Genomic DNA, 22,317 nt, shown 5'->3' on the forward strand with positions numbered 1-22,317 from the left:
TCAGTTTAGAAAAGAGACAACTAAGGGTTGGATATATGATAGAGGGCAATAGAATCATGAATGGTGGAGAAAGTAAGTGTTATTTACACCTTCTTATAACACAAGAACCAGGGCTCACCAATGAAACTAATAGGTAGCTGTCAGAGTTCCTTCCCCACTCTGAACTCTGGGGTACAGATGTGGGGACCCGCATGAAAGACCCCCTAAGCTTATTTTTACCAGTGTAGGTTAAAAACTTTCCCGAGGCACAAATTCCACCTTGTCCTTGAACAATATGCTGCCACCACCAAGTGATTTAGACAAAGAACCAGGAAAAGGACCACTTGGAATCCTATTCCCCTAAGCCCTACACCCCCTTTCCTGGGGAAGGCTTTAGAATAACATCCTCACCAATTGGTACAGGTGAACACAGACCCAAACCCTTGGATCTTAAGAACAATGAAAAAAAATCAATCAGGTTTTTAAAAGAAGAATTTTATTTAAAGAAAAGGTGAAAGAATCACCTCTGTAAAATCAGGATGGTAAATACTTTACAGGGTAATGTGATTCAAAACACAGAGCATTCCCCTCTAGGCAAAAACTTTAAAGTTACCAAAAAAACCAGGATAAACTTCCCTCTAGCAAAGGGAAAATTCACAAGTTGAAAACAAAAGGTAATCTAATGCACCTTGCCTTATTTACTTACTCTTTTTGTAATATCAGAGACTTGTACAGGATGGTTTATAGAAGGAGTTTTTTGACCTGATGCTTCTCTGCTTTCCCCAGAGAACACAACAAGAAACCTCCCCCCCCCCCCAAGATTTGAAAGTATCTTCTTTCCCCATTGGTCCTTTTGGTCAGGTTCCAACCAGGTTATTTGAGCTTCTTAACCCCTTACAGGTAAGAAGGAATTCTAGGCTACTCGTAGCCGTATGGTTATGTCAGTAGCAGGTTTAAAACAAACAAAAAGGAAGTGCTGTGCATTGTTTAAAGAAGTCAACTTGTGGAACTCGTGGCCAGGGAATGTTGTGAAGGTCAAAAGTATACGTGTGGGTTCAAAAAAGAATTAGATAAGCTCATGGAGTTAGCTCCATCAATGGCTATTGTCCAAGATGGTCAGGGATGCAACCCCATGCTCTGGGTGTCCCTAAACCTCTGACTGCCAGAAGCTGGGACTAGACAACAGGGGGAGGATCACTTGATAAGTTCATTTCCTCTGAAGCACCTGGCACAGGCCACAGTCAGAAGACAAGATACTGGGATAGATGGACTACCGGTCTGACCCTATATGGCCATTCTTATTTTCTTATCAAAGGCTTACCTCAGGGGTTTGGGGGAAGAGGACATGCCCTCTAGCACCTGAGGATTCATGAAGAAAGAAAGTTCCAAATCCATAGAGAGACCATCCCTCCACAACTCTGCCTTGCCTCTCCTGGTCCCACTAGCTCCTCCATCTTTGTCTTTTGATGCTTCCCGGTGCAAGGTTGCTGCAGGCAGAGAGCATAAACAGTTTTGCTAGAACCAGCATTAACCTTTGTGTGGACAGCTGTTCATCTAGGAATGGAATATGTTGTGGAAAGTGGCTGCTTCCTGTTCCACTCCCCACATCACTCCACTCATACACTAAGCCAGAGATGCTTGATTGCTACGAAGGGCGACTCCCCACCTTCTGCTGCTTTTGGTGTTTTTAACTCTTCTCTCTCTATTCCTTGGAGCTGAAGAGAGCACATGCATCCCTTGCAGAGGGCATGCGCCCTTCAGGTGATGTAGGCTCAACCCCGATTCTATTAAATTGGCCTAGTAAATCAGTAACAATTGTTATCTAATAAAAGTCTGACAATAATCAACAACACATAAAATCAATAAACTCCAAACAACAATTTGTCACCAGTCATGTCATTCATCATTTATATTTCCTGTCCAGTGCTATAATTAAATGGAGGCTCTGTAAATTAAGAGAAAAACAATAAAAATATGAACAGGCCTATTTGAACAAAATCTCATAATGATGAAAAAATCCTACCCCAAACAGAGCTCTTTCTAACAAAGGAAGAAGAACTAGACAAATCATGAAATCCACCAGGGACTTGGTTATCAACCCTAATTCATGCAGATGGCACTCATACAAGTGCAAAGGGCAGCATTACTAAGCCATCAGATAGACTTCTGACAGTTTTAGGAAAGATTTTCTTGATGCTGGATCATGGAAAGAAATCTATTCCTGGGTGAACACTCAAATTGATACAATAACATCTAACATCAAAACTAGTTTACACAGCTATAATTTTACACATTCAGATCAGTATGAAGGACCATCTGTCTTTTTGGTAAACATGACTGAAAATCCATTTCGGTTTAGACATTTTGAATATACTCATCTGCGTTAAGCCAAATATAAGAAAAGTTTAGTGTAACAATTTCATTCTGTTTCTTTTCCTTTTCACTTGTTCAGTTCCCATAAATTGTACAGTCACATTGGAAATTTATTGTGTTAATATCTTGCTATTAGAACATTTGTAAAATTTCTTTGAGTGTACGTTCATTCTTCCTTTCTGCTAGGTGATAAAATGCATAACCTTTAGTCAGTCACGATAGCAACTATAACACACACACAGAAGTATATGATTCTTTTGACAGGCAGTATTGCGGTACCTGCATCTTTGCTGAAAAAACAGTTTCAATTTGCAAGCTTTCAGGTAAACATTTTTTGTTTTTCTTCCCCCCCCCACAGATTTCTACAGTTTGAGTTTTTCATGTTTCAGGATTAGACAACGCTTGCCCAGCCCCAACCTCTGTTGGTTTGCAGTGAAAGCATAAATCACCCCAATTTAGGTTGTGATGGACCCAGTTTTGCTTGAAAGACTCAGACAATTTGACAAATCTTGCCCTTGATTAGCCACTGCTTCACACACTGTAGTCATTTACACTATGAAGTCAGAATTTTCCACTAAGTTACACCATTGGTGACATTTCACACCCACCTTTCCACAACACAAATGACTGCACAAAGTTCTAAAAAGCTGGTGCCCATTCATTCCTTTTTAATAAATCACATCCATATGCTATATAGATTTCTAATGAAAATTTAATGATCCTTAATTGAATCATCTGCATGAATTAAGTTATTGACCCATCATAACAGATGCTAGTCATGTTTTTAATCGATCAGCACTTCCCTTCCCTCCCACACTGATAGTCAATATACACAAAAGTTATATTTAGACTTATTACGATGCAATGTTACTCACACCATCTTCTTTCCTAGATACCCCAATCCATTCCATGTTTGCATATAGGAATGTGCGCCATTTAATGGATGTCCAAGGTTACACCAAGAAATAACAGCTTCTTCGACTCCCAAACTTAAAAACCAAGGGGACTGCAAAACAAGGTTTGATTAACTGGGTGCAAACAGACCTGCTCAAATGGATGCACTGTAATGGGCCTTTAAGCCCTGGTCTACACTAGGACTTTAGGTCGAATTTAGCAGCGTTAAATCGATGTAAACCTGCACCCGTCCACACGATGAAGCCCTTTTTTTTTTTTTTGGACTTAAAGGGCTCTTAAAATCGATTTCCTTACTCCACCCCTGACAAGTGGATTAGTGCTTAAATTAGCCTTGCCGGGTTGAATTTGGGGTACTGAGGACACAATTTGATGGTATTGGCCTCCGGGAGCTATTCCAGAGTGCTCCATTGTGACCGCTCTGGACAGCACTCTCAACTCAGATACACTGGCCAGGTAGACAGGAAAAGAACCACGAACTTTTGAATCTCATTTCCTCAAGAAAAAAGGCGCGAAACGATTGTCTGCTGCTGCTTACTCGGAGGGAGGGAGGGAACGGGGGCCTGACGATATGTACCCAGAACCACCTGCGACAATGTTTTAGCCCCATCAGGCATTGGGATCTCAACCTAGAATTCCAATGGGCAGCGGAGACTGCGGGAACTGTGGGATAGCTACCCACAGTGCAACACTCCAGAAGTCGATGCTTGCCTCAGTACTGTGGAAGCACTCTGCCGAGTTAATGCACTTAATGCACTTAGAGCATTTTCTGTGGGGACACACACACTCGAATATATAAAAACGATTTCTAAAAAACTGACTTCTATAAATTCAACCTAATTTCGTAGTGTAGACATACCCTAAGAGATGCTAAGTGAACTCTGTTAAATGGTGCAGTCAAGACGATTATAAATTCTTGTCGTTGCTGTGATACAAAGCAGCTAGAAACTCTGTGGACTCAAGTCCTTGAAGATTGCCTGTCTGTACTGGAAATCTCCACGTGGCTTAGAGCCAGAGAAAAGGGGATGTTCGTAAAAGAAGGGGGCATACCTGGGGTTTGCTTATGCTTTGGTGACCCCGCAGCTGCCAGAATGGCCTCCTATGATTTTAGCCAGCAGGACATAAGAATAGCTTTCACTGGCTGCAGAAATGGAGGAATGTAAAGATTTTCTTCACACTGATCCTGTGGGGAGCACGGCTTGTCTGGATTAGAGAATTTGGGCTCAGAGTATTTACACTATGTACAGGGGCAAACACAGCAAAGGAAGCATGTGAAATAAAAGCATAATACGCAGAAATCACTGAAAACTTGTATGCCAAAGAATACTTAGCAGATTCAAAAGCAGTTTCCACAACCCCTACTGGACAAACAACCCCCTTTTATTTTTGAATTTCAATGTGACATTTCAGAACGCAAATGTTACAATTTCTTGAGGATTCATTGTAATTTCTCCTGGTAACATTCATTACTTTTTGTAGGAGGTCAAGGCATCTTGTTTATAGTGCCCCGAGTTTCTTTAGCAGAAAGAAGTGTGGTCTAATGGTAGAGTTGGTCAAAAATGCTAGAAAAACAGCAAAAATTGTCAACGTTTGAGGGTGGGTAGGTTTTTGTTTTGGCTTTTTTTGGGTAAAAAACTGTCAAAAAAATCAAATTCCAGAAAATTTTGAGCAGCTGTAACTCAGAGCTAGGAACTCTGGAGTCTGGATCTATCAAAATATTCCTCTATCACCTTCATCAAGTCATTTAGATCAAAATTTTTAGCCTTGGGTGACTAACTCCACATTTTAAACCTGTATCCAAAATTTTAACCTCAACCTATCTGCCTCAATATGTATATTCAGTGGGTTGGGATATCAAATTATAAAACAAGGATATTGTCTCAAGTTGTAATCATGTTTGTCCAGAAGTCAAAGAATAATTAAAAAGCTAAATCTTATTGACCTAATTATATAACAACACAGAGGATTAAGATCAGGCAATCAATAATGGCATAAGGAGACTCCTGGAAAAATATAGGCATAGCACAGTCTTATGTATTAGTGTTGTATTAATTTAGACAGAATACGTGAGCCCAAAGAGTCAAATCTGTTAACATGACACTGAAATGGTCCAACATTAAAGAGTTTTAAACAAGGTTCGGGGTTTGGTATACAGGGACCTCAGCCTGCTTAGTTCCATGACAAACACACCAGTAACAAGTGTTTTAATCTTTTATTAAAGATACAGAAAAAGGAAAAACAGTTAAAGCATTTCAAATTTAAAGAATTAAGTAATCATGCAGTGTTGTAGCTGTGTTGGACCCAGGATATTGGAGAGACAGGGTGGGTGAGGTAATCTCTTTTATTGGACCGACTTCCGTTGGTGAGAGAGACAAGCTTTCGAGTTTGCACAGTGCTCTTCTTCAGGACTTAAGTAAGGCTTTCATTTAAACATTTTATTCCCTTTAGCTAGAGAGAATTTTTAGAAGGAAATTCCCCCAATATGACAGTGTCTTAGAGGGTATTAAAGATATTAACAACGGTCTGTTCAGGGAAAAGAGAATAAGTTAGTTGAAATGAGCAGAAGCTGTGGTTATTGCTACCTGATCCTGTTTCCTAGAAGACAAAACAAGACCTATGCACACAAAAAAAAAGGAAGGAAGAGAACAGCAAAGAAAAATAATGTAGCTTCCGGCTCTGGTGTTGACTTTTATGTGCAACCTTGCTGCTGGAGAAAGAAAGGCATGGTACATGATCTTATCAGCCACTCTGAGACCTAGCAAACTTGTACCAGCATTGGGCTGTTTAAGGTATTGCTTTTACCTGCCTCTTTCTGGTCACAGTCTTACAGCAGCATTGCAAAATATGCAGACTTAGCTGGCAAAGCCAGACTCTTGTCACACAGAAGGAAAAACAAGAGGGACAACAAAGTGAAGAAATAAAAGTGGGGAAGAAAAAGGATGCATGGTGGCGAGGGTCTCACATCCCAGGTGGTAGATGGGATTTAGACAGAGCCAGTGGAGGTATTGATTTTATCTGGGTCCCTCTCTTTGGCCTAGTCTGGAAAACATCTCCCAGGATGAGGACGACAAAGACCCAGCAGTGTTACAGTGTATCCCAGGGTCTTAAGAGATGGCAGCCATGAAGCTTGTTCTTTTCTGTTCTCCTGTCTTTCAGTCAGCCAGTGTTTGCCAATTTCCTCCACAAAACATCTCTTTTTGAGAGTCTCAAAGGGAGTGGTGTGTGAAATAGCCCCTCCCCTCATTATTTTATTCACCAATTAGGTGTCATTTCTGACACCAATTTTGGTCAATTGATTTCTGGTCCCACACTTCTCTTGTTTACCAGGCATGATCTTAACACAGTCCTTGAACTATATTTAAGCCTTTTCCCTTTTGCACCTATCCCCCCCATCAACGTTTATTATTATAGGTTATTGTGACACCTTTTTTGAAAAGTGGATAAAAGTTTATAGTTAGGCTCACAATTGGGCTAGGCCTACTAGGTCCCAATTATTACCCCATATTCATATTTTATTAGGGACTAAGCTATTATCTTCTGATAGCTGTCCCGTGGCCTATATGAAACGAGTCGTGGGCTCTTTTTCCTCATAGACAGGTATCTAGGTCACAAAATTCAGTATCACAATTGGCACCCCTTTGGGAAGTCTCGAGCTGAATGGAGATGGAACCGGGGTAGTTCAGGGCTGAGTCACAGACGTAGGTAGGGTGGAAGCCTGCATTGCTGTTGCACATGCTGTACCGGTTATGTGGAGAAGGATGACTTAAGTCTACATGGCACTTAACAAGCAATACATCCAGTATAGGCCCGAATCCAGGATTTGTTAAAGTTAAGCCTGGCAAAACTCAAATTTTATTTTTTGCATAATTTTAGAGGGTAACATCAATGTATATTTTTAAGCATTTTTAATTTTTATTCATTTATATTTTCACGGTTGCAGACAGTTATGGGTTGGTCAGACAGTTATTAAATGACAGACGCTGAGATTCAAAGAGTTAAAGCTTTATACCCATTAAGACATAAGTTGTATTTTTTCAACATGTGATGTTGACATAGTAAATGTCTATAAATCAAACTAATAAGTTCTCAAGGAGCTTTTGTCTTACTTCACCTATCTATGAAAATTTTATTATTAATGAAAATATTGTTTTGTCAGTGGCGGGGGAGGGGAGAGTGAAAATATCAATGTTGACTGACATTTAGCAATACAAATCTAATCCTTCCAAGGCTAGTTAAAGTCAGTGGAAAGACTTCATTGCCAGACCTTCATTGCACCTGATGCAAAGCCCATTCAAGTCAATGGAAGTCTTTCTGTTGGCTTGAATGGGCTTTACATCAGGTGCTATAAAGACTTCCATTGACTTTAAGGGGTTTTGGATCAGGCCCTAAAATGTTTAAAAGACAAGGTTTTGAGAATCCTATAAAAGGAAAGGCCTATAACTGCAGTACTTTTAGCTTTTTTATTCAAAAGTAAAAACAGTGGAATGGAAACCATGTAAAAACATTCTTGAAGCCCCACTGTTCGATCCTGGCTGTAACCAGTGCTTTTTGATCTACTCATGTGGAACTCTCAGTTCAAGAAGGATTTCTTTTTTCCTTTTACTGAGTTGCTGCTAACCAAATAGAACTAGAAAGCTGTCCAGGCATCCTCCCAGATACTTGCTGAAGTTGCACTGTGAAAAGTTCAAAGCCAGTGGGGAAAAAAGTTGTCTAATTCAAAGTCAACATCAGTCTCAGTACTGCAGGACAGAAGCTGGGCTCATTTCTATTTATGCACAGGTGAAATGCAAAGGTGCCTCATCCTATTCAGAGTCTAGGGCTGCTGTGAGACCCAACATCTTCAGCAAGGATGATTTTGGTTAATACTGCTCCAGGGCAGGACCTTTACTGAGGATTAATGACCAGGCAGAGAAGCCAATGGCACTACTGAAGGCCATTTTCCCAAGCTGATGATTAATCCCTAGAAATGCCCTGCACAGGCATTTTTATTGCTATCTAACTAAATACGAGAAGCAAAAACATTCTAAATACTTTTTTCATGCTGTTTTTAAAATGGCATGGATACCTCTACCTGGAGTGTAGCACCCAGGAGGTCTGAGACTTAATAGCTGAACAGTGTTAACGAATGAACACCCTGGCTATTTTAAATTTTTTAGGTTTCAGAGTAACAGCCGTGTTAGTCTGTATTCGCAAAAAGAAAAGGAGTATTTGTGGCACCTTAGAGACTAACCAATTTATTTGAGCATAAGCTTTTGTGAGCTACACCGAGCATCTGATGAAGTGAGCTGTAGCTCACGAAAGCTTATGCTCAAATAAATTGGTTAGTCTCTAAGGTGCCACAAGTACTCCTTTAATTTTTTTATTGAGCTTATGATTGGTCACTAGCTATAATATATACACGGTTTCCTGCTCCCTCAAGTCTGCTACCTTGTGTTTGTCCAGTTGTATTTCCTGATCTTCTGAATTATATGAAACTCCCTCCGTTACTTAAGTTAAATCTCAATGATTTTTGGAAAAGGCCCCCAAAACGGCTAAACATTCTAAGCCATAACATTTTAAGCCTAATTCATTTCCCACTCCAAAGCACTTTTCATTTGTTATTTTCATTCTTCTTAACCGAACAAGTCATTTATGTGAGTAATGAAAATAATCTTACCATGCAGCTTCCAATCTATTATTCAGCAGCAAAACAGAAAGTAAAAACTGCTATCGCTATCAATAATTCAACTCTACCACAGTTTTAGTGCTAATGCAGCCGCTCAGCTGAACCCCAGACTAGTGCCTCATCCATTTTTAATTCCTAGGCTGTCTGCATCATGTGAGGTCAAGCATGTGAAATGTGGTTAAAAATATGGTTGTGAAGTGTGGGAAGGTCAACTAAAGTCAATTTACCTATTTGACAACATCCAGCTAATACAAATTAGAACTTGAATATATGTTAATGAGATTGAAAAAAGAAAATTCCTTTGCAGGATAGCAGGTGCCTGTCTGACTTGGCAAAGAGCACAACTAATAAGAGCTTGAAGAAGCCTAAAACAAAACAAAAAAACACCAGTGCAGCACGGAGAGTCTGAGTTTGTAAAGACAAAATCAGGAGCTCTCTACATTCCCACTGCACTTCTACAGATTTTATTAGATGGCAGAGGTGGCCACATGTTCTAATCTCTTCCTAGCTGTTCTCTTCAGTTTTACTTCTGGAGGAGAGTTCTTAAAGAGCTGCTCAGACTTCATGAGAACCTTTTTAAAACATCCATTGTTTCTCTAGGCTACATTTTCTTTATTTTTCTGAGTAGGATGTCGGCAAGGAAAACAGAGGTTTGCTACCGAAGAGTTTTCATCAGCTCCCACTGCTAATTTCCCTCTTGAAGTCAATCATTCTCTCTGACACCACAGTTAGTTGCTGTGGAAGTCATCATTATGTCATAAATATGGTTAAGGAACCCTGAGGTAAATCATCCCCTATGACCTTGACAAGTAAGGAAGGGCAGGAACCCCAAAAAATCCCATATCAATCTCTTCCTGGGGTGCCAAACGGGTCTTTCCATCCTTCCTAGGTAGTGGCAGAGCTGGCATAGCTGATCTATTCATCCCGCTTCCCCATACAGGGTGAGCACTGGAGAATAAGTCACTTCATCACTATCTGCATTGGTAATATGACCAGGGATCTGCTGGCCATTGAGGCAAGCACTGGAAGGATGGGGACCCTCTTTTCCCTCCCATGCCCTGGAGAAATAGAAAAGCACCTCCTCCCCTTATTCTTCCTTTAGGTTGTTTAATTGGAACTGATAGTCCCAATCAATGAGAGATTATACACTTGCTTACTGGCCAACATGTTAGCTGCAAAGGTTTGGAATTTGAAATTGTGCTAATTTATTTTGTCCTCTTTGAAAATTTCACCTGCTCCAATGCTCTGAAAGAAGAGTGGAGGATTTGCCTTATTTTTTCATGGCTAAAAGATGCAGCTTGTGAAATTATATGGACTACCTTGCAGTCTCTCTTCAGGTTTATTTCTTGCTGCCTGACCTTTGTCAATGAAACAGACTGAAATTCATTTGACCCTGGGAGTGAAAGTGTTAATTTTAAGTTAATTGTTCCAGAAGGAAAAGTGGGCTGGACAAAGGTTTCTGCATGGGTCAGGGCACTACTTCATTAAAAAGAAAAAGGAGTACTTGTGGCACCTTAGAGACTAACCAATTTATTTGAGCATAAGCTTTCGTGAGCTACAGCTCACTTCATCGGATGCATACTGTGGAAAGTGTAGAAGACATTATATACACAGATACCATGATACCATGAAACAATACCTCCTCCCACCCCACTCTCCTGCTGGTAATAGCTTATCTAAAGTGATCACTCTCCTTACAATGTGTGTGAAAATCAAGGTGGGCCATTTCTAGCACAAATCCAGGTTCTCTCACCCCCCTACCCCCCAAAATACACACACACACAAACTCACTCTCCTGCTGGTAATAGCTCATCCAAACTGACCACTCTCCTTACAATGTGTATGATAATCAAGGTGGGCCATTTCCAGCATAAATCCAAGTTTAACCAGAACGTCGGGGGGGTGGGGGTAGGGGTAGGAAAAAACAAGGGGAAATAGCCACTCCTAGTCTCTATTTAAGCCTAAATTAATAGTATCCAATTTGCAAATGAATTCCAATTCAGCAGTTTCTCACTGGAATCTGGATTTGAAGTTTTTTTTGTTGTAAGATAGCGACCTTCATGTCTGTAATTGTCTGACCAGAGAGATTGAAGTGTTCTCCGACTGGTTTATGAATGCTATAATTCTTGACATCTGATTTGTGTCCATTTATTCTTTTACGTAGAGACTGTCCAGTTTGACCAATGTACATGGCAGAGGGGCATTGCTGGCACATGATGGCATATATCACATTGGTGGATGTGCAGGTGAACGAGCCTCTGATAGTGTGGCTGATGTGATTAGGCCCTGTGATGGTGTCCCCTGAATAGATATGTGGGCACAGTTGACAACGGGCTTTGTTGCAAGGATAGGTTCCTGGGTTAGTGGTTCTGTTGTGTGGTATGTGGTTGTTGGTGAGTATTTGCTTCAGGTTGTGGGGCTGTCTGTAGGCAAGGACTGGCCTGTCTCCCAAGATTTGTGAGAGTGTTGGGTCATCCTTCAGGATAGGTTGTAGATCCTTAATAATGCGTTGGAGGGGTTTTAGTTGGGGGCTGAAGGTGACGGCTAGTGGCGTTCTGTTATTTTCTTTGTTAGGCCTGTCCTGTAGTAGGTGACTTCTGGGAACTCTTCTGGCTCTATCAATCTGTTTCTTCACTTCTGCAGGTGGGTATTGTAGTTGTAAGAATGCTTGATAGAGATCTTGTAGGTGTTTGTCTCTTTCTGAGGGGTTGGAGCAAATGCGGTTGTATCGCAGAGGTTGGCTGTAGACGATGGAGCGTGTGGTGTGGTCAGGGTGAAGGCTGGAGGCACATAGGTAGGAATAGCAGTCAGTAGGTTTCCGGTATAGGGTGGTGTTTATGTGACCATTGTTTATTAGCACTGTGGTGTCCAGGAAGTGGATCTCTTGTGTGGACTGGACCAGGCTGAGGTTGATGGTGGGATGGAAATTGTTGAAATCATGGTGGAATTCCTCAAGGGCTTCTTTTCCAGGGGTCCAGATGATGAAGACGTCATAAATATAGCACGAGTAGGGGCGTTAGGAGACGAGAGCTGAGGAAGCGTTGTTCTAAATCAGCCATAAAAATGTTGGCATACTGTGGGGCCATGCGGGTACCCATAGCAGTGCCGCTGATCTGAAGGTATACATTGTCCCCAAATGTAAAATAGTTATGGGTAACGACAAAGTCACAAAGTTCAGCCACCAGGTTAGCCGTGATATTATCGGGGATAGCGTTCTTGACGGCTTGTAGTCCATCTTTGTGTGGAATGTTGGTGTAGAGGGCTTCTACATCCATAGTGGCCAGGATGGTGTTATCAGGAAGATCACCGATGGATTGTAGTTTCCTCAGGAAGTCAGTGGTGTCTCGAAGGTAGCTGGGAGTGCTGGTAGCATAGGGCCTGAGGAGGGAGTCTACATAGCCAGACAATCCTGCTGTCAGGGTGCCAATGCCTGAGATGATGGGGCGCCCAGGATTTCCAGGTTTATGGATCTTGGGTAGTAGATAGAATATCCCAGGTCGGGGTTCCAGGGGTGTGTCTGTGCGGTTTTGATCTTGTGCTTTTTCAGGAAGTTTCTTGAGCAAATGCTGTAATTGCTTTTGGTAACTCTCAGTGGGATCATAGGGTAATGGCTTGTAGAAAGTGGTGTCGGAGAGCTGCCGAGTAGCCTCTTGTTCATATTCCGACCTATTCATGACGACAACAGCACCTCCTTTGTCAGCCTTTTTGATTATGATGTCAGAGTTGTTTCTGAGGCTGTGGATGGCATTGTGTTCTGCACGGCTGAGGTTATGGGGCAAGCGATATATGTAGAAGTCTATGTAGAAGTATGCACTCTATGTAGAAGTGCAGTCTGCTGTTTCGACCTTCAGGAGGAGTCCACCTAGAATCCTTTTTTTGTAATGTTGGTGGGGAGGCCTCTGTGGATTAGTATGTTGTTCAGAGGTATTTTGGAAATATTCCTTGAGTCGGAGACGTCGAAAATAGGATTCTAGGTCACCACAGAACTGTATCATGTTCGTGGGGGTGGAGGGGCAGAAGGAGAGGCCCCGAGATAACCCAGCAGAAGCAGCTGTCCTGAGAGTATAGTTGGATAGGTTAACAATATTGCTGGGTGGGTTGAGGGAACCATTGCTGTGGCCCCTTGTAGCTTGTAGTAGTTTAGAAAGTTTAGTGTCCTTTTTCTTTTGTAGAGAATCATGTAGATCTTTATTCCTATTGCCTGTTCCTCTGATGCTTACAAAAAACTATGCATACATAAATTTGTCTATATAGAGGCTTTGTAAGTGTACTGAATAGGCAAACGTATATGGCCTTGTACAGTACAATATCCAGGCTAACAAACCAGAGGGCCTACAGTGGATTTGGTTTTTCAAAATGCTGTCGTAGAGGTTATCCTAGTCACATCTCATATATTATTATGTATTATTTATATTACTGAACCACCTTAGGAGTCCCAGTCATGGATAGGACTCCATTGTGACAGGTGCCATACAAACAAAGAACAAAAAGATGGTCCCTTCCCCACCAGAGCTGCTTATCTCAATATAAGAAAGACCACAGATGGATACAGAAACATAAATGGAGGAGTACAAGGAAGCAGAGAGACAATATTGGTCAGCATTCTAGGCAGAGGTCTTAGCCATAGGCACCAAGTTTCTAACCTGCTGAGGGGCGTGAGCCCCACAGCTCCACCCAGGCCCTGCCCCACTCCCCCCCTCCTCCCAAGGTCCCACCCCTGCGCCACCTCTTCCCGCTCCCACCCCTTCCCCCGAGCACGCTGTGCCCTCGCTCCTCCCCCCTTCCCCCAGTGCTTCCTGATACCGTGAAGCAGCTGATCCACAGCAGGCGGTAGGTGCTGGTGGGGGGGGAAGGCGCTGATTGGCGGGGCCCACTAGCAGGCAGGAGGCACTGGGGGGAGGGGGAGATTCTAGTAGAGGGGCTGCTGATGGGTGCTCAGCACCCATGATTTTTTTTCCCTGTGGGTGCTCCAGCCCTGGAGCAGCCACGGAGTCAGCACCTATGGTCTTAGCGCACCAGGGGCCTAACTGTTGTCCAGTTTTTTGTAGGCCTTACAGCAAAGGAGTGTTTTAAGGAGGGATTTGAAGGAGAACAATGAGTTAGTTTTGCAGAGATTTATGAGGGGCTCCTCCCAAGAAGGAGGGGCAGCATGAGAGAAGGCACAAAAGTTTAACAAGTGACAATTTAACAAGTGGGCAATGGAGGCTGACATTAGCCAACTGTATTCACCATTTTTTTAGTGAATGAGAGATGGTAGGTACAGTGGGGACAGGCCATGAAGGGCCTTGAAAAGTGAAGACAAATAAGCAACTTATATCTGACGTGATAGAGAAGGGGTTGTCAATGGAGGGATGGCAAGCCAGGGGTGATATAGTCAAAGAAACAGACTAGGCAAACGATATTTGCAGCAGCATTCTGAATGGATACAAGCGAGGCAATTCTGAATCTGTCAAGGCCACAAAATCTGGTTGTGAGGACCTAGAGGAAGACTCGAGTCAAAGATGATGTCCAGGTTATGGGCCTCAGTAATGGCAGAATGGTGACATTGTCCACAGTGATTGAGAAAGTGGGGAGAGCTTGGTTATGAAGCTTATCCTCAGATAGACTTCTATCAGCTTGGCATAACACTGATTGCTTGTCATGTTTGCTGACCCTAATTTTCACAAGTTAACCAAACATGCCTTCAAACTCCAAGGCGAGGATCGTAGAAGTTTCAATATTATCCAAGCTGGCATGACATTGTAAACATAGCTACGTTGTATTTAACATTGAATACATTACTGGCTCTAGGTTTCATTTTTTTTTTTAAATTGGAGAATCTGGGTTACCACTTTAAATATAATACTGTTCACATCAAAATAGCAAAAAAACCCCAGCAGTGACATCACTCACATCAACATTAAGTACAAATATTACCTGTAAGATTTAAAACAGATACGGGAAGAGATTATTTAGCATCATTTTATTGCAGGTTTACTGTTAGTCACATTCACTCAGTTGTAGTGACAAAGATTTTGAGCATATGAGTTCGTCCCATCTTACAAACACAGGCTTGTGCAAGCAGCTCTCTCATGCAGAGAGATAAGAAAAAAAACCAATCAGGTTGAGGAAGACAGGGTGGAGAGATTGAAAACTGATATCTAGACTGTCAGTGACCTTGAGACTGAGATTCACTGCTAACGCAGACTGATGGACGCACAACCTGCAAACCCCACAGCAAATTGACAAAGTATGTTTAGATCCACAGCGCAGAAGGCGCAGTCTCTGAGATCGTGATGCAGTGCACATGAAATCATTTACAATGTAAGATATTTTGATTTATAGGACCCCCCCCCATTGTTAAGGCACCTAACAAAGTACACAGGCTCCAAAACTACATTTTTTTCTTTGGGTACTATTTTATGGCTACTGCCCTCCAAGCCGCTGTGATCTAATGTATTAATTAATTATGATTACATTAGGACTTTCAGGGAGTCTTGCTTCAGTACCAAACGAACTGTCAAACTATACCGATAGCTACCAGCTCCATTTCTCCTGCTGTAGTCCCATTGGTTGATCACTGGCTGGTACTATTGCTCTGACTGCTCATGTAGCACTAACTGCAATCAGGTAATATGTTGGCTTGTGTCAAGGTTCCTTCCTCACTCTGAACTCTAGGGTACAGATGTGGGGACCTGCATGAAAACCTCCTAAGCTTACTTTTACCAGCTTAGGTTAAAACTTCCACCAGGTACAAACTATTTTACCTTTTGTCCTTGGACTTTTGCTGCCACCCCCAAACGTCTAACCAGTATTATTTTATTAGGAAACAGGCCGTTTGGAAATGTCTTTCCCCCCAAAATCCTCCCAAACGTTACCCCCCCTTTCCTGGGGAAGATTTGATAAAAATCCTCACCAATTTGCATAGGTGACCACAGACCCAAACCCTTGGATCTTAAGAACAATGCAAAAGCATTCAGTTTCTTAAAAGAAGAATTTTAAGAACAGAAAAAGTAAAAAGAATCACCTCTGTAAAATCAGGATGGTAAAGACCTTACAGGATAATTAGATTCAAAACACAGAGAATCCCTCTAGGCAAAACCTTAAGTTACAAAAAGACACAAAAACAGGAATATCCATTCCATTCAGCACAGCTTATTTTTCTCAGCCATTTAAAGAAATCAGAATCTAACGCATATCTAGCTAGATTACTTACTAAGTTCTAAGACTCCATTCCTGTTCTGTCCCCAGCAAAACCTTCACACAGACAGAGAAAAACCCTTTGTTTCTCCCCACCTCCAGCTTTGAAAGTATCTTGTCTCCTCCTTGGTCATTGTGGTCAGATGCCAGCGAGGTTATCCTAGCTTCTTAATCCTTTACAGGTGAAAGGGTTTTTCCTCTGGCCAGGAGGAATTTTAAAGGTGTTTACCCTTCCCTTTATATTTATGACAGCTTGTATTATGCAGGTCAAACTAGATGACCATATCTGTTCCTTCTGGCCTTAAACTCTATGGTTCTATGATTATAGAACCGGGGGGGGGGGGGATTTAAACCCTGCCCCTCCCTCCAGCCTTAGCCTCTGCTCTCTCCTGGATTAACATCAGATATCCCTGGATGTTTTATAAACCCCTTTTTCCATAGCCTAGACAAGGCCAAAGCATTCACAGACATTCAGGACTTTTCAGTGACAACAGTCTGAGTTTTGAGTTTCTAACTATACAAATAAACCACCAGGCAAGATTTACATTTCACATAACAGTACTTGTAACCCTTGTGGGCTCTCCCATCCCTGTCTCATGTTGGCAGTAGATAAGCAGTATAGTCTAGTGGTTAGAACCAGGGACAGGAATACAGAACTTCTGAGTCCTAGTCCCACCTCTGCCACTGACTTATGATATTTTGGACAAGACTCTTCATCTCTCTGAGCCTTAGTTTACCCAACTGTAAAACTGATGGGCAATGTGGCTTAAGTGGAAATTTTCATAAAACACAGATCCTACAATGGAAAGCTTTATAGAACTGCAGAGTATTAAACAGTGTCACAGTCTGACACAAGCACCTTCATGAGTATTCAACACATCATGAGAGCCCAGCAGAATAAATCCAAGAGAAAAAATAATTCAAATACCTTCAACTTTTAAGTTCAAGTTTTCCAACCAAAACCACTTAGTTTTGTTCTGGCAACAGTAACAAGTTACTGACTATAGGAGTTTCAGGTGCCACACCTCTGTAGTTAGTAGAAAGCATTTTCAATAGCTAGGATATGGCTAAGAAATTGTCTGCACTTGCCAGAAATAATCTGAGAGTTCATCTTGGGTGTTCATTTGATGAATTCATTAATTCAATGTGCTCAGCTCCAGCAAACTTGGCATACAAAGGCAACCCACAGGAATACATCTGTTGGAAACGTGAGCATTGCAGCAAGGACCAATTGTCCAAGTGAGGCTCTACAACTCAAAAGATGTATTGCAAACATATATCTAGCAGTTTGCAAAACGAAATGTGAATAAAAACAGATGGAGCATGAACCACTTTCAGCCACTAGATGGCAGAGTTTCACAAGCAGGGTTTGCACTTTTGGCTTTGATGTGGTGCTGTGCATAATTCACACAATGAATTCTTAACAGTTCCAGCAGTTAATGGACTAAATTTTGAGGTGCTGGATAGTGCAGATGGTTTATTCGTTATCTTGTAATCCCAGGAAAACAGTGTTCAAAACAACTAAACTGCAAAAGCTTCAGAATGTCACACAGTCACTGCCTTTGCTGGATGAGTGTTGTTGCAACTCGTGCGCATCTGCAGGGATTGGCCCTGGGTTAGCACCCCTTCCCATTAAGGATGGGCACAGGGCTCCGACAGCCGTTCTGAGAAGTCAGGAATACATCTATTCCTCACCTTTTTCAGTCTGTGTAATGAGCAGCGGCACAAGCAGGAAAGCCATTTGTGGGCTCTCCTAGAAAACCCTGGCAGGTTAGCAATGCACAGGTGGATCATTGGCATAGGGAATCGCATGTATCAAAGTGCGCTGAGAAGCTAAGAATAACCCTTTGCCCCACTGAGAATCGTCATGACAGTGTCTCCCAAATGTATGAATTTGAAATGCTAGTAAAAGTCAAGAAAAAGAGCACAAATATATTTTGGTTAGAAGTCCACACTGAGAAACTCACCACACAGAGCTCAGAGAGGTGGGAACTCTGTGGACATCTCTCTTCAAAAGAATCCCCCCCACCCCATCTATCTTCTCCTGCCCAATATACCTGACAAGTTACCTTCTGGCTCCCTCCAGTGGAATAATTCCACTCTTCCTTCCATACCTTTCCCCACTACAGGGAAAAGGTTAACATTGACAAGTGGAGAAGAAAGCCGTAAATTCTCTTCTATACTTTGAGATATGTTTAAAGGGCCAAATCTCCAAATAAGCCAGGGTCCTGGGAGCCACGCAGGGTGTGTACGTGCACATTCTGGCCAATTTTAATGACATCTGAATCATCATGGCCACAAAAACAGATCTACGTACACAGAAAATGGAGACTAATGTCTCCTGCGACCCTGCAGACATCTGCTAATATCCAGGCTTCTCTAGATCACTGGGAAAAGCAACAATATCATTTTTTTTTTAAATAAGGAAAAAAATATATCCTCCTCTTTAGCTGGATCTGGACAATGATGGGTCTCAAGGATTGGCTTCTCTTTTTCCTGTCTAAGCTCTGTTCCCTTTTCTGGTCTATTCAATATCTCTCTCACTGTCATGGTGTGCATTTGGCCATGGGGCTTGTAGCAACCATGGCCCAGGCACCACACAAGTCCTGAGATTTTATAGGTACTCCCAAAAGCTTGAATTCATCCAAAAGCCTGAGACAGGCAGCCATGTTCCAGAATGAGGACTCAATTTATTATCCCCTCCCCTACCAGTGACACTACACCCCATATAGTAATCCTATCTTCACATTTAATAAGCACCATCACATCCTATGGAAATAGGGAGTCTTTTTGTACTTAGAATTTTCCCTGCTCAGTTGTGGCTCCCAAGCTGAAGTAACGGGTCTTTTCCCTTTTCATTAAGTTTTGTTCCAATTCTAGGGCTACCAAGGGAATAAAGTGAAAAAAAAAAAAAATGGAAACCCAGCACCAGAGCAAACACAAAACCAGGCAAATATGCTGTAAAAACATACAGTGACAGAGGAATTTCATAAAGACTGGGGCTTGGATAAACATTCACAAGTTTGGATACTTCACTGAATCAACAGAGGCCTCCCCCCAGGCCCAGCCATCCTCCATCTCTTCACAGATCCCCTGCCTGATGGCCGACGAGATAAAATAGTGGCTTGTGAGAGAATGTAGAATGGCCAGCAATGCCACTCTGGTATGGCTGAAGGATGGCTAAAAGACCTATACCACACCTGTCCCTATCAGTATTTTGTCCCCCACTCATCTGTCTGCATCCCCAACCACACCTGTCCACCTAGGCGAAGAGGGCTATAGGAGAGGTGGTGGGGGTTGACTCCATCTCCTACCCCACCATCTCACTACAGCATTAAGTGGTGTTGTGCGTACTGTAGGGCGGTAAATGATGCTTGTATGTTTTAAATGGGAACAGAGCATCCTGGCCACCCTCTGCTTTAGTTCTACACAAAGTCACCTGCTTCCCACCTAACTCTATATTGAGTCTACTGCGATGGAACACACACTGCTGACTTCCCACTGGTCACTGCATGTACGTGCCTCATGGCACTTTGTAATGAGGAAAGAAGTTCCTGAATAATTCTGAGGAGCAGCTGGGTCTCTGGAGGCAGCCTACATAGTCTGGGGAGATTTGAGGGACTAATACCAATACATCAGTTCCCAAGGATTCAAGAGTCAGAAATACCATATGCCCCAACCCAAACAACTGCCCACCAACAGAGAAGGGGCTGGATTTCAGTGCTGAGAGCAGTATTATTACATCAGTACTACATCAATTGCACTGTTAAAAAAAAAATCACAACTAACAGGAGATTTTTCTGACCACGCTGCTATTTGCAGCCAATTTCTATTCTTATTTTTCTAGTTGCGCTACTGCATTTATTCTTTCAACTTATATAATAAAATAAGAATGCCTATAAAAGTGCACACTAAACACAGCTTATTTTTGTTCTGTATTTAGAAGCAATATAAAATGAACACTCAGTATGTTTTCTGCTTATATTTCAGGTACAACACTGAAGAAACCAGTTGTAAATAATGATGGCTTCCCACCTGTGTGTTTAAATGAAGCAAGTCACAATGAGGCCAAGCTGGTGTCATAAGCAACAAGGATTTCTCACCAAGGGACCCAGTGGAGACCGTACAGGGGAAAAATCATCCTACTCTGTCATCTTAACAACAAATATTGTTGGAGCTTAGGACACACACCCTTGAATCCAGGTTTGCAAATGGACAATAAACATGCTCCATTTTTCAATTACAATGAGTTTATGGTGAAAGTTGTTCCATAACATGAATGTGTAATGAAATGAATATATTTTCTGTCATATTGCACCATATGATGAAGTCTTTCAGGCGACAAAAAATACCAGTATGTTTTTTTTTTAAAAATGCAAATATGTGCCGAATAAGCATTAACTTGGTTTAGATAATTTAGAGGATTTTCATTCTTTTGGATAATGTATATATTGTGAATTTCTACTGAACTTCACAGAAGTGCTTAATAGATTTTATTGTAATAGTTTAATCATCTTAAACTTGATCATGCAGATTACATTTGTACGCTGAGATTTACCTGGTTTAAAACATTTTGTAAATATGGAGATAAAAATAACAGGAAGTATAAAATGGTCTGCCCTATATTCTCCAAAGAAGTTTGTTTACTATGTACCCTAGTTATAGAGGGTTGTGTCTGAGAATGACTATTAAAAAGTTGTTACCTTAAAACAGAAGTAAGAAAAACACCCTGTTTAAGTATAAGACAGTGGTTTTATTTAATCCCAGAAAGACTTATTTTTCTAATTTAGAACCCAGTTAGATATACCAGTTAGATATACCACTAATCTCACTTTCATTTTCTACGAAGAAGCTTCTCAAGGTGGTTTAACTCAAGAGCCATTATTTTCAAGATAGTTCTAAGTTATGCTTAATTGCAAGAGGTCACATACTGGAAGGGCACAGGATTATACTGGATTGAAACTGGATACATAAAAATTCTATGGCCTGTACATTGGACTGTGATCTAATGGTCCCTTCTGGCCTTACAATCTATGAAAAGAATATTAGATCATCTAGTCGAGTATCCTGACTCAAATAGGGTTTGACATCTGATGCTTTGTGGAAGGAAAAAAAAATCCATAATGCATGTAGACAATTATATGGGGTGGAGAATGAGGTGAGGGAAGAGGATTCTTTACTGACTTCCAGAAGCAGTCATTTTATACCTTGAAGCATGAGATGTGGTTACCCTTTGCTTGCACAGCGGTTAGTCAAGTACTGTAGATAGATATTTTAAAGCATGGATAATGTAGTGACTATTATCTAAATTTTGCTGAATCTGAATTGGTACAAAAACAACAATGCACTGAGATCAGGGATCTGTGAAATGAAATTCAGTGTTCCAGAGATAGCATATGGTTTAAAAAATGTCTCTCATGGATAGTTATGAAGTGAAACCCTAGGATCACCCAGGTTTCCAGTACAGGTCATCTTCAGGATGAAAGCATTTGCCACGAAGAACCTGTCCTCTACAGTATAGAGGACCATTTGTGACCCTCCTTTGTTGCTGAGATATAGGTAAGGGCGGGCTGCTAAGAATTTACCATTTAGAATGTAAAAAGTCTAAAATCACAAACAAGTCATCACATAGTGTGTCACCTTAGCATTGCTGAAGAGATGCCTATTTGTGGGCTAATCAAATAATAATAAACATATGGCTCAACAGAAGAGGTTGTGTAAGAACGTGTTTTTCTTCACAAAACTGATCTCTTATTTTAGAATTATTCAACTGGCCTCTTATCTTCACAGTTTACTTCCAAACTGTCCTGCAATACTGATGGCCAATGAGAGAATTTCTCTACAATGTGACACATGCTGAACCCTCCCCTTTTCCCATGGATTCTAGGCTTAGGTAACAACGGGGGGTGGGGGGAAGCAGAAGAGAGGAACAAAGCAAGGCGATAGAAGTAAAAAAGAGCCAATACTGTAACTAGAATTAATAGAAATACAGACTACTACCAGCTTGCTCTTATGCAGCACATTCATCCATACCTCTCCTAGTGCTTCACAAAGGAGGTTAGTATCATTATCCCCATTTTACAGCTGGATAAAATGAGGCACAGGGAGGGGACATGACTAGACCAGTTCTCATGGTGCCCAGGATTGCAAGTCTCCTTGTTACTCCCTGACTCCAAAGTGAGGGAAACTTGTTTGTGCTTAGCTGGGTG

General features: G+C 41.6%; 1 protein-coding gene across 11 annotated transcripts in view; it reads left to right on the forward strand.

Moving 5' to 3' along the window:
* The window catches only part of AMER3 (APC membrane recruitment protein 3), a 58,340-nt gene extending 36,523 nt beyond the window's left edge, over window positions 1–21,817 (forward strand). For 5 of the 11 annotated variants that reach the window (XM_073360084.1, XM_073360085.1, XM_073360087.1 and 2 more), the window contains one exon: window positions 20,099–20,186. Coding sequence is in view for 5 of the 11 variants with exons in the window: in XM_073360091.1 (XP_073216192.1) it covers window positions 2,617–2,675; window positions 3,245–3,292 (107 nt within the window). In the remaining 6 variants the exon portion in view is untranslated. Of the gene's footprint in view, window positions 1–2,616; window positions 2,676–3,244; window positions 3,361–20,098 lie in introns of those variants that run through there. The other 6 variants (XM_073360092.1, XM_073360096.1, XM_073360093.1 and 3 more) reach the window with 5 other exon arrangements.
* The last annotated feature ends 500 nt before the right edge of the window (window positions 21,818–22,317 follow it).

This window comes from Lepidochelys kempii, chromosome 9, assembly GCF_965140265.1.
Source record: "Lepidochelys kempii isolate rLepKem1 chromosome 9, rLepKem1.hap2, whole genome shotgun sequence".
Classification (NCBI taxonomy): Eukaryota; Metazoa; Chordata; order Testudines; family Cheloniidae; genus Lepidochelys; species Lepidochelys kempii.